Source organism: Rhynchophorus ferrugineus, unplaced genomic scaffold (assembly GCF_030347505.1).
Source record: "Rhynchophorus ferrugineus isolate W39M unplaced genomic scaffold, kcgeb_rfMv2 rfM9, whole genome shotgun sequence".
In the NCBI taxonomy this organism is placed as follows: Eukaryota; Metazoa; Arthropoda; class Insecta; order Coleoptera; family Curculionidae; genus Rhynchophorus; species Rhynchophorus ferrugineus.
In genome coordinates, this window is record NW_027472588.1 from 2,084,352 (window position 1) to 2,097,050 (window position 12,699).

A 12,699-nucleotide genomic window follows, 5' to 3' on the forward strand; every position below is an offset into this window, starting at 1 on the left:
TTAAACCGGTCCGAAAGGATGATCGGGCCGGGTGTTTGCTTTTGATGTCGTCACTCGACGATGTATCGTTCGGCCTTCTTTGTCGTTCTCCTAATGACGGACGCTCACGCCGCCGTCGTACCCCGTGATAACGTCGGTGTTCACTCAAGCTCGACCCCTCCCGGAAAACTGTTCTTCCCCGTCGAGACTTACCATCGATTTCCGCCGGTCATTGAATATTTTGTGCAGAAAATCCATTCGGCCCATTCCAGTTATGTCCACGAGGATTTAAGCCGACCGCCGACTTATGATCGTCCCGTATACACTTTATCGCCTGCCGATCAGGTTTTCTTCGGTTTAGCTGAAAATACGACCCCCAGCACGACCACGGAAAGGCTATTCGAAATTATCGGTAGCTCGGAGGAAACGCAAGATTCGCTAACAATAACCAATGGATCTCTAGATACGGATTATGAGGAGACGATGCCCATGTCCGGTAATTTGTTCCAAATCATTAAAAAAGGCCATAAAGTTACCACAATTCCTAATTTGATTGAAAAGGGAGACGAATCAGTTGCTAATGAAGGTCATACTGCACAGAATGTGGTCTATATTAAAAGTTCCGTCTTACATAACGAAACAGACTAGAACATCCAAATTCATCTCTAAACTATGGTGAGTATCATTCAATCACCTTTCAACCAAGTTTTTTGATACTAATTAGTTGTAATGTGATCTGGCCTGCCACCTTTATGGTACCACTGTTGGCTTATATCTGGATAGTATTCACTTTCAAACAATATTCGTCACTACTATCCCACCGAGTCAAAAATAACAACCAGTCGATGATCCGGCAGCTATTTAATTTTCTTAATTTTTGATAATCATTAAAACAAACACATTTACAAATGTTGTAATAAATAGCAATCAAGCAATTTCAGGTCAGGTCTGTCGGGCGCGATGTTAAATCACTATGTTAAAATTTTCACTATTAGGATAGGGTTATAATAACGTCTTCTCTTCTTTATATAAGTTATGATAAGTTCTGTCGATCGATAAGGGATCTAGTTGTTAGGATCGTTTTCGGATCTGTCATTTGTGTAGCCGTCCAAGGTTGCTGTTTCATAATAATTTTTGCATTCTGAAAATATAAAAATCCTTTTCGTAGATATAGCTCTTTTAGTGACTCGGCATCTAAATATGAAACTTCAAACGCGTTTTTTTGAAACCACCTTTTTCTAGGCAATTAACATGATATCCCAAGTTCTAACTGAACCGATTTATTTGAAATTTGACGTAATCGTTTTCTATATATTTTTCTATCGTATCATCCCACGATCTCCACCACTGAAAGAAACATTTTTAACCAAATTTTAAAGCAGAAATTTAGATTTTTATTGTAATATTTTGCACCACCTAGATGTAGAAATGCGTGATGTAGAAAATGGTTTATATTAAGAGAACAAAAAACAAAATAAAATTGTACATTAGGTCGATTCTTAAAAATTTAAGAAATCAAGACGAGCATATTTTTATCTCACTATTAACACCATAATACACATCATTGTACATCGTATATACCCAATGTTATAATCACAGTACTTAAAGGTTTATCACTGAACGTTTGAGTTTGGTTTTGTCATCATTAAATTTGTCGTCTTGAGCGATACAGTGTTAAAAATAAAAAAGATAGTTCACAGGGTTAGTAAAAAGTAAAAATAGAATAATATACGCGAAAACAGTACTTTTTCATTATTTAACAGTATTTTTAAAATAATTAAAGTTTTTCGAACAAAATCTTTGATGGTTATAATTATTGAAAAACAAATACTTATACAAATATATCACTGAACTTCATCATCGGTGCTCGGAGAGACTGTCTACTTGTCAACCAAACAAATCTCCCCAAAACGATTTACAGTAAAAGATGATCCGTCAATTGTTCATAATTTGGCGCTTTATTAACTTATTATAATGCCATGTGTCCTCCATGGTTGGCTTTGTTAAAGGCATAAGTTTTGAAAATGTTCATTGCATCCAAAAATCGTGATCAATCGTATCTATTTTTTTTATCCATAATTATACTAGAGAAATAAAGCTAATTTGCTCAGTATTTCTGGTTTTACTGACTTCCTTTGATTCTGAACAACGAGTCACTTCAAAAATGTACTGTCATGTATGATATTTTGATAGGATTGTAAAAAAGAACGATATATCGATTTTATATACAATACCTTTCTTGATAAACCTAGAAAATATCCTAATTTATCACGTTCCGACATTCCTGCAAAAACCACTGCAGAAAAAACCATCGCGTGCGTCTTAGGCCCAACGTCCAAGTAGCGATTATTCTGTGGCGCATTTCTTCTTAGAAATCTCATAAGCTATAATTCCAACGTATGTATTATTTGCATGCCATGGATCATTTGGTAATTCGATATTTTAGAGCTTTTTATTTTGGGCCATTTATGCTTCCTGGGGGTTATTAATAATTTAAAGCATATAAATGGTCTAAGCAGGTATGTCGCTCGTTTTTGTCGGCTTGTTAGAATAATGTTACCGTGTGTTAAAGAAGACAACTCTACGCTGCATCATTGAAATTCAGCCGCATTTATACATCTAAAATCGACGAAAGAGAGCTATTTCATACAAAACCTTACTTTACATACACTATAATTTTAAAATATATATAATTAATAAAATGTGTTTTTTGTTTAATTGAGATCTTGTATAAATTTTGGAACATCCTATGTAAGTACAAACGAACAGTAAGAGCGCTTTTTATTGCAATTGAATCCAAACTATATTATTTAGTGTAAGTATAAATAATTCCAAAAATATTTATATAATTCGACCAAAACTAAATGGATTCTCTGACTGAGAAAAAGCCCAAACCAGTTCCGAAATTCTTCCGCACGCATCTAATTAACATGTAGCGTTAGATCATGTGAGGAAGCAATGATGACCCTTACGTGTGTGTACTTAACGGTTTGAAAATATTATGATGATGATTAGCCAACTCGTTCCCACCAAAAGGAAAAAACGACAAAAACTAAACCCAGAAAGAGTTCTTTCTTCTTGGTCAATTGTTCTCGGCTATCGGTCAGTGGCACTTCGAAGATGGTCGGTACTCGCGCGCTCTTTTTGGTGTGGGTGGGCGGCATAGCTGCGATACTCGCAGCTCCAACATCCACGAGGGAAAAAAGGAACTATATCCTAGTTCCGGCATCAAGGTCAGTTCATAAATTCCGATGTATTGCCACAAATATGCGAGAAATATTAAAATAATAGCGTAACAAAATGCTTGCGTATAAAATTAAATTACAAAATTCAATTAAATTATTAAATAGTATATCAGTTTGTAAATAAATTGAAATGTTATCAAACTAGTTTCAAAGGTCATTCACTATGTCATGTTATATCAAAAATGTTCATCACATTTTGTGTAAAATAAATAGATAAGCACAAATTTTGCTCTACCAGATCGCGTTAACTTGAAATAAACTAAAAATTCTTCTCACTAATCATTGATATATTACAATAAATTACCAATATACTCATTAATTAGTCTTACCAAAGGGAATTCATGATCCATAAATATAGATAGAAAATTAAATGGAATAAGTGGGTCAGTAGTACATATTTATTTAAATTGTTATTGTTGGTAGGTCGCATCTAACAAAATAAGAACGTGTTAATTGTACGACAAAAGAAAGCAATTGTCAACTACTATTATCGATAATAATTAATATAACAGGAATTCTGTTAAGACATTCTATGACTGTGTTCCATTCAAAACTATGTTTTACATAATAATATTCAATATTAGAATTATATTTCTTATTGATTTCAAAATTATACAAAATAAGAATAAATTTATTTATCGATAAATTATTTACAAAAGGAAACGTTCACTTTTTTAAACATTCGATTTAGTAGCTCTTATCTTTTATTTAGTTTTATTATTATATACATGTTACATCAACCTGACACGTCATATTTTTAACAGAGCTTTTTAACTAATTTTAGAATTACCTTTGCTTTTTTTTAAATGAATATTAAAAATATTTTATATAGCGATATAAGTGTGTAGTATTAATTACCCAAATCATATAGAATAGTTATAATATTGTATACAGAAGTAAAAGTAAGTGTAATTGAAATAATCGAATATAATATGAATGGTTGCATTACAAATATACATTATACATAAAAAAGCAATAGTTAGGTTTTGCCAGATTTTCCACTAAAAATTTTTATTATTATGCAACCCTTCATACCGCAAATTATGTATTAATATAATATTTTTACAATCGATTGATGTATTTTAAATAATCGAAAATTGATGTTGACGCAACAAGCAATTCATAATACTATTTTATTAGATGTATGACTTAATCTTCACAGATTTTTTTCTTCGAGCTTAAACTAGTGTCTAAAATAGAAATAATTTCGTGTCCATTTGCGATTTAAAAAAGATTGATTTGAAAAGAAAAGACTTTGCAAGAACATCTCAAACCTGAGCTGAGTTTATATTACAACCAGGGTATTCCCCGAACATTATTTTATAATTATTTGGTAATTTTTTAATAATTTGGCTATTGACTTATTTTTTTCGAAAAAAAAAATATTTGCACATCTTATAAGTATAAACATTAATGTTATACATATTAATATTTTAAATAATGTTTATATCGTGATATGTCAAATAATGTCACATGTAGGTGTCGCTGTAAAATCCAACGTATAACCTTAGAATAATTAATTTGATTGCTATGAGATTAATTTACTTCTATTGAAGTTTGGATTAAAAATTGTAATTCTAATACAATTTTTTTATTAAACAGTGTAGTACAATTGCCTCTCTCCCCCAACATATCACCGGCTTACCTAAAATCAATATTGGAACAACAGAAGCAACAAAATCCCCTATCACAAACACGAGGACCTTTCGACTTCATCGGTCAATGGATCCAACAAGTCCCATGGTTGCCGGTGCAAGTCAATGTGCCAGACCTGTTCCAAAATATCGGAAATGGTATCAACCAAGTAGGGACTACCGTATCTCAGTTTACTCAAAATGTGGGTAATGGTGTGTCGACCTTCGGTCAAAACGTAGGCAATGGCGTCAACCAATTCACCCAGAACATCGGCAACGGTTGGAATCAGTTATCCCAAAATGTCGGTAATGGTATTACTACCTGGGTGCAAAACGTACCGGTCATAGGGAATCTTGTAGGTGGTCGAAAACCTACCACCGGAAGCCAACAGTTCGTATTGCTGCCCGTGGAGTACCCCGGAGGTCAGCAACTGGTATTAGCTAATGAGGCTTTAGAGGCTTTTCCATAAATAAAATTTAATATTCACAATAGACTGATAAAAAATAAGATAGTGGTATGTTATTATTTATGTATTTATTTATTTATTGTTCAGGATTAACATTAATAATTATTTAATACATTTTAATATTATTTTATATAATTTTAGTTAATAATATTAATTATAATAAAAAATAAAAATGACTGTGTTTGGTCTTAAAATATTTAAAGAGAACTTTCCACAATATAAGCCTAACCTAAAATTTTTAATTAATTTTTCCGATTTAAAATGCAGGTTTTCAAAAATTGTTCAACTTTGAGAGGCCGACGTGAAAATAAGTTTTATATATTTTGCGGTTTCGATCAGCTTTTATCTAATGCTTGCAGAGAGTAACCTCCTCTTTTTCTATGTTAATAAACTATGTTATTTAAACATAGTTTAAGCAAAATAAACTAGTGCAATTTTTAAGATGACCCAAGACATCAAAAAACTATTCTATTATTAATAAAAAAAATTACAAAGAGAAAACATTGGTTTTCGCTAATTTATGTCCAATTTATTAGATATATCCGGTTTTTCTTGTTTGCTCATACTTACTTGTATATTATTTACTTTTATCATATATATCTATCATTAGTCTGACACGTGATATGGTACACAGTACTATTTGGTTTCTTCCATTTATTAATATTCGATTTGCAGCCAGACTTTTTTTAAATTCATCCGTTTTCCAATTTTTTAACAAAACAGTATAATAAAAATCCTGTTTATACAAAAAAAACTGTGACAGTATTAGCGTTCGTAGAATAGTAGTTAATAATCGGTAAAATCAACTATGGAAATAATATCAACACTACATGGGACCGGTAGATGGCGCTAAAACTAATATCCGACAACTAATTTATTCGATTATAAAATATTCTTATTATTGATTATAAGGAACTTAATTCTAAGATGCATATGACAATTTTCCTATTTGTTTTGATAAATGAATTTTGATTTACCCAAACAAATTCACGTTTTCTTTCTTCTCCGCATAAAAAATATACATAATAACTTTCAAAAACACTTGTCTGGGGGAGAGAAAACGTTAACCATAATATTATCAATTATGAGCGACAAAATACTATAATTCAAACTACATATGCAAATATTTTCTTTCTATTAATATAAAAAGTTGGATCAATGCATATGTGTACACCTGATGGTGTAACATATATTATATATTTTTAGGCATTATGCGATTCGGTTGAATAATGTTCAACTAATAACTTATTAAATATATGTCTGTTATAAGGAAAAAAACATGATGGAAAAATATATGGTTAAGAGACGGTCTTCAAAGAGTGAAGATATATGATGCAACCCTATGGCTTTAACAGCAGCGGGTTGGTTGTAAAGTAGATGCTTTCCCCGATCACCGGCTACAGATTGATAACGAAGATGTGTTCCTAAATTTCAAACAAAAGATAATTGCTGAATTGAGAGATGTTGAAGAAGTAAATAAATCAATAAGGTAGTATTAAATGTTTTTATTGGTAAATCGAAAAAGTGTTTTCACAAAGCTGATTATATTACAATAAATAGTGAGCGAATAAATACGACTACATTATCGTCAATGGATCAGATATTGATTGGCTCCCTGGGCGCTTTTTCCTTCGGCCAGTTGCCTCTCGTACCGCTGCTTGTTCTCTTGGTATACACCTTTCAATTCAGCGCCAGCGGGTAGGGCACGGCCGCGATCCTGAGTGATGATGCCCACGGGATAGTCGAAGGCGTAGAAGAAGCCCTTGGGTGGACCGGTGGACTCTTCCTCTGGTCCGGGAACGTATTTACCTTCGCTGTCGGGGACGTAGGCGCCTTCCGATGGAGTTGGCTGAGGTGCGTAGGCTGATTGTGGTCCTGAAGCGGCTGCTTGGTATTGGGCCAGAGGTCCGCTGGCGTATTTACCCTCAGCGTTGTAGGGGCTCCTGTAAAAATAAGCAACAGTCGCAGCATGATATCGAATACTTAACGCGAGCTTACTGGACTGGGTGGGTGTTCCTTTCGGCCTCCTCGTGCCAACGTTTCAAGAAAGCCTCCTTGGCGGCTTTTACTTCGGGGGAATCGTCAATTTGAGTTGGGAGGATCTGAGGTACGTTGTCGACTTGATGGAAACCGTTGCCGTTGTCCCAGTACTCCACCTGAAAACCGAAACGTTATCGAAATCTGTCCGCTTCGGAGGTTACTCTATGTATCTACTTTTATTTCTTGGCCAGCGCCATTGATGTAGTTGTAAGATCCTTTCAAGTCGCCGCTTGGTTTCTTTTGTTCGTTCTTGGCGATGTCCGGTACTTGGTAACCGTAGAGGTACCCGCCCAAACCGTCTTGTCCGTGATATTGTTTAGCCAGGTAAATGTCTTCTAGCACGTTGTGGGGTTCCTGACCTGTAACAGTGTCAAATACGAGGCATATTAAACGGAGCTTCGCCCAAAGTTCTTAGTTGCATCATCCGTTATTTATATTCATCGGAATTTGCATTTAGAATATCTTAAATCGATATTGTAAATGCAAATTGCTATCTAACTATTTATTATAAACAAGAAATATTTATTCTAATGCGAACCAATCCCAAAATGTATACAAGATTTGAAAAAAGGCTTTAAAAAATTTCGGATTATTTCGTAAAAAATATCAGCTCATATTTATTTTAATGGCTTAAGAAAAGCCACGTGTGATGTGAAGCCACACATTCTGAAAATGTTAACCGAATAGAATGAATATCTAATTATCCAAGACTTCACAAAAAAACACAAACAAACACCTACCTAAGAATCTTACGGCCGGAACATCGGTCTCTATTTTGGGCGCATACTTTAAACTCTGGTCCTGTTTTTCGATTATGTTTTGTGCATCGGTGGGTTCAAGATCCAATAGTCTAACCTCCTCAGCGATGGACGTATGGAGGAAATACAGTAAGCTCGTCTAACAGAAACAGAATTCATTTATTGCAGTGAAAACATGTAACATCAGTCTGCATTATTGAGAGAAAAAACACACATACACAAAAACATCGCAAATGTTCCCGTATATGTCCGAAATCAAAGGTTATGCAATTCGGGTATCTTGAATAAATTTAAATAATTCCGAACAACAGAAAGTATGGTGTGGAATTATATCCGTCCGCCAAGAATTTTCGATCAACATTATTAATAGTCACATTTATTCATAATTTGTAGTATTTTAAATATATTTTGATATTAAATAGGATTAAAAATGTCTTGACTTGTTACCTAATAATTGAAATATTTTGAACGTAAGTTAATAAATATAATAAAAGCAAGAGTAAAAGTTTGTTCAATAGCTATTTTGATTATATGATTATGTTCGGAAGTATCTTAGCTTTAAAGATTGTAATTTTAAAATAGAAGAGACAGAACATATGGACCAGTGACAAAAATGTGAAAATGGCAGTTATATACTTTACTGAATGAAGATCTATGCCAAGTATAAGAAAATTTTGCGGGAGCAAGTGTCATTCTCTACCCACCATATAGTACAGACCTTAATCTTTCCGACTTCCTGGTAAATATATTTAGAATGCATTTATCGGAATATACATCTCATTCTTATATTCATTATACTCCATTTAAAGGAACGAAAATCTGACCAAATACATTTCTATTTTACTCTATAGCCCGTCCAGTACAACAGCCAATGGACGTCATATTTAGAAGGTCGACTCGTCGTAATATTAACGCATCAACTTAGAGTTTTATTTAATAACATTTATTTATTTGTATGCTCTAATTATTATCATTAATATTTTGAAGAATTTTTCAGAAATTTGGTAATGGCCCAAATCGATTTTTACAGATTAATTCGGTTAAATGTTTCGACTTAAGAGACGACTTCCAATCTCTTTTTAATTAGGATTAAATGAAAAGGAAAAAAAATTCTTGGGGTTTTTTTACTTAAAATATTTTTTGTGATAATTAAGAATTTACATTTTAATAATGAGAATAAAACTGAAGTTAAAAGTAATATCTAATGAACCCAGTAATATTTTCTTAATATTTTAAATATATATTTTTTTAATATATTTTAAAGTCTCCTTTTAACTATGGGTTTATCTGGACTGGGCCTAAAGTTTAACGTGGGCTCCGAACCACGGTCCTCAGCATTAAGCCTACCGACTGGCGAGTGACCAACTTTATCACAGAAGACATCCGGTCTTACCCAGCCTGGTTACTGGCATGACTTGGATCATCTTCCTTGTCGGATTTTACACTCTTGCCTACGGCAATCACACATTTTAAACAATTACAAACATAAATTTACTACCATGCCCCGACATGATTCGAACCCGCGGCTATCGCAACAGTAGGAGCACCGTCCCATCGCCTTTACCACTGCGCCACCAAGTCGGCTTTTAAATATATTAGTTAATATTCATTTCTCTCATACATGAAACAAATGAAAAATATATTTTCTCCAAAAATATTTTTTTCAATTAGCACATTGAATTTTAAATATTTAACATGTGATCTCAATGTACATGTTATCATCTGTAAAAAATCTTTACTATTCTAATTGTTTTAAAATTAGTTAAATTACTTTACAACAAAAAAATTATATTTATGGCTTAGGCACAGTAATTCAAACACGTAACATAATTATTTAATAAATGACACTAAAATTATTTATCTAATTAAATTTGAATCCCTAATATTTATGCATAATTTAATAGTTTAATATTCTTACATCAAATAGTGACATGAAATATACAAATAATACGTTCTCCATCTTAAATTTTAAATTATATTGCTTAATCCCGGTAACAAAAATGCATTACAGTTACCAGAATTCCAATTTTAAATTAAAATTTTGAAAGAAGCGACTATATCACTATCCGAAAACCAGATTGTGTCGCGTCTACGGCCCGTCAGAGGCGATTTGTTCGAGCGAACGACGTAATTATAGAAAAAAATCTGCCCAAAGACGACGTAGAAAGAACGTGTTATATGGTTTTTTCGGTAAGGTCATCTCGTAAATTTTAACGACCATGACTGATATGCCTCTAATTATAATCACGTGTAATGTTCACTTATACTTTCATTACTTGGCGTAACGTAATGTTTCACTATTCTAAATTACTTACCAGCACAACTAATTGCTTCATGCTTTTCTTGGTTTGTCGTCCGAACTGAATCAACACTATTGTCGCAGACGTATATTCGAAAAAAATGATGCGTTTATAAATATTTGCATATGACAATTACCTTGCTACTTCCTAGTCATTTGCTATTTATACGTCTGGAATCCGCATCTTCCCCCCACCATCCAACAACCAGATGAAGATGCTCCCATACAGAGTGCTTCAACCTTCAGTTGACCACCACTAGACTTATCTAGTGGAGTTCATCGAAGCCAAGGTTGATTTCGAGAAATTCCGATTTCGGCCTTTTTACGTGGAAATACCGACGACGATATGTTAATATTTTTATTTTAATTTGAATAAGCATCACCGTTGATCTATCGTAATATCTTACATAGTGTACTAATCAAAGATATTTTATATTATATTTCATAACCACTTTACTAGAAATAATAAAAATTATAAAAATAATTAGAAAATCGTTTATTTTGTTATATTTTACAATATTTTTTACCAGCTGGGGTTTATATGGACTGGATCTACTACTTAACATGAACTCCGAGATATTTAATCTAATTATAATGATTTTATGACTAAAACGTGAAACACAAATACTTTCATATCGATCAAATATCTATAATACATTTTTCTTCTCGCTGTCACTCAAAACTTCTTACATCTATATATTTAACACGTAAAAATTTCCAAATAATTTCGTCATTTCAATTATATTATTATATCATTTAGAAATCGTATAATTATAACAAGTAAAAAAAATGCGTTTTAATCCCAATAGTAAATAATCTATAACAAAATTAACGTCTTCGGATCGAATTTCTTAACAAAAAAACTGACAACATGTCGCATATGTCAGTTTAAATGTCAAAATATCAAAGAGGATAAATATTTACATCGAGTCTCCGTTTTTCCGTCAAGTTATTTTCTAGAATCTTCAGCAGAATTCAAGTATAACTGCTTCACTATCCGGACGTAAATTCCTTGCAAATAACATCGTAATATCCAAAAATATTATACATCGATCGATAAATCAAAAACTACGACTAACATGTGTTCTTTTATTGTGCTTTATTCTCTCTGAATGGAAAACGGTTTCTTCCCCGTTTTTTTTTTCTAGTGTGGTTCACCATGTAAAATGAAGATGTAATGTAACCTATGGCTGATATCCTTGTTCGTCACTGAAATTCATCGGTTGGTTTATTTTTATTGCTATCTTCATTGATGGTAATTTATTATTAATAACAGTCATCCGAACGCCCGGTATTTTAATATCGAAAACCGCAAGGCGGCTTAGCTCGGTTGATTTAATTTCTCGATTAGATTGAATTCAATATTTTTTCTATCACTTTCCTGCCCATCAAACATATTGCTCGCTTGGGTGTTAATATTCTACAAGCGGGCTGCGAAAATCAAAGTGTACTCAGTGAATCACAACCCAGCTCAACAACGACAAACATTTTGGATTTTCGAAAAATCGAGACCTTGACGAACCAGGATATGTTTTGTCGATGAAAACTTGTCCAATTAATAAAATAGAAATTACACAAATTGATTATCACAAAAAAGATATCTATAAGTTATAGAGAAATATTTAAATAATGAGTATTAAGATATGTAGATTTGTTTCGTAAGTCTGGTTGTTCTGCGTTTGGTATTTCTATGTACTCATCATCAACAAAGGGTTTTTAAAAGAATCGTGGGTGTCTTCACGTCGCATCTGCAAAGTAATATTTCCCATCTTCAGATATTTTTCTTGTGCCTTGTTCTCATTCTGTACGAGTACAATTCTTATCGTCAATATTTTAATAACTTGATTGAGAACATTTATACATAATGTTTTGTGGTAATGTCAAATATATTCAATAATTACAAAACACCGAAAGTAATAATTTATTTAGGACAATATGATTTATAGAAATATGTTTATGCGTATTATTTGTTCATATATCGCATTATACATTATATTCAGATTACGTCATTATTATTTTATGAAAATGAAAAATAAAATACAAATACATTCATATCAAATGAGTCTCGTAAAGAATTACACAGATAGAATCAAATCGGATGGGTGAGGATAACGTCATTTGTAAATTCTATTAAATAATTTTTGACATTTCTGTGAAATTTTTAATGTATAGAAAATTATTTATATTTAAAAAATTACAAGAAAAAAAAGTACAAGAAGCTTGAAATCAAAATGAACTAAATATGGCGAAAAAGCTGAATGTTGAAACAATTCGTTA

At 32.5% G+C, this 12,699-nt stretch overlaps 2 protein-coding genes across 4 annotated transcripts; one reads left to right on the forward strand and one right to left on the reverse strand.

Annotated features, from left to right (window-relative positions):
- Positions 1-498: 498 nt before the first annotated feature.
- LOC143202496 (uncharacterized) lies at positions 499-5,502 on the forward strand. Of its 3 annotated transcripts, XM_076414074.1 has the most exons (3): positions 3,011-3,212; positions 4,827-5,164; positions 5,219-5,502. In XM_076414074.1, the coding sequence occupies exons 1-3, from the start codon at positions 3,100-3,102 to the stop codon at positions 5,326-5,328; spliced, it is 561 nt and encodes a 186-aa protein (XP_076270189.1). In that variant the 5' UTR covers positions 3,011-3,099; the 3' UTR covers positions 5,329-5,502. The 3 variants fall into 3 exon arrangements, with proteins under 3 accessions (XP_076270188.1, XP_076270189.1, XP_076270187.1); XM_076414073.1 differs by lacking the exon at positions 3,011-3,212 and adding an exon at positions 499-654 and having other exon boundaries at positions 4,827-5,502; XM_076414072.1 differs by having other exon boundaries at positions 3,020-3,212; positions 4,827-5,502.
- A 1,313-nt stretch (positions 5,503-6,815) lies between these two features.
- LOC143202506 (uncharacterized) lies at positions 6,816-10,599 on the reverse strand. The gene is made up of 5 exons (XM_076414095.1): positions 10,439-10,599; positions 8,106-8,262; positions 7,540-7,724; positions 7,324-7,481; positions 6,816-7,268 (listed from the first exon to the last, which is right to left on the reverse strand). Exons 1-5 carry the CDS (start codon positions 10,457-10,459, stop codon positions 6,914-6,916), a joined length of 876 nt encoding a protein of 291 aa, XP_076270210.1. The 5' UTR covers positions 10,460-10,599; the 3' UTR covers positions 6,816-6,913.
- Between the last annotated feature and the right edge of the window lie 2,100 nt (positions 10,600-12,699).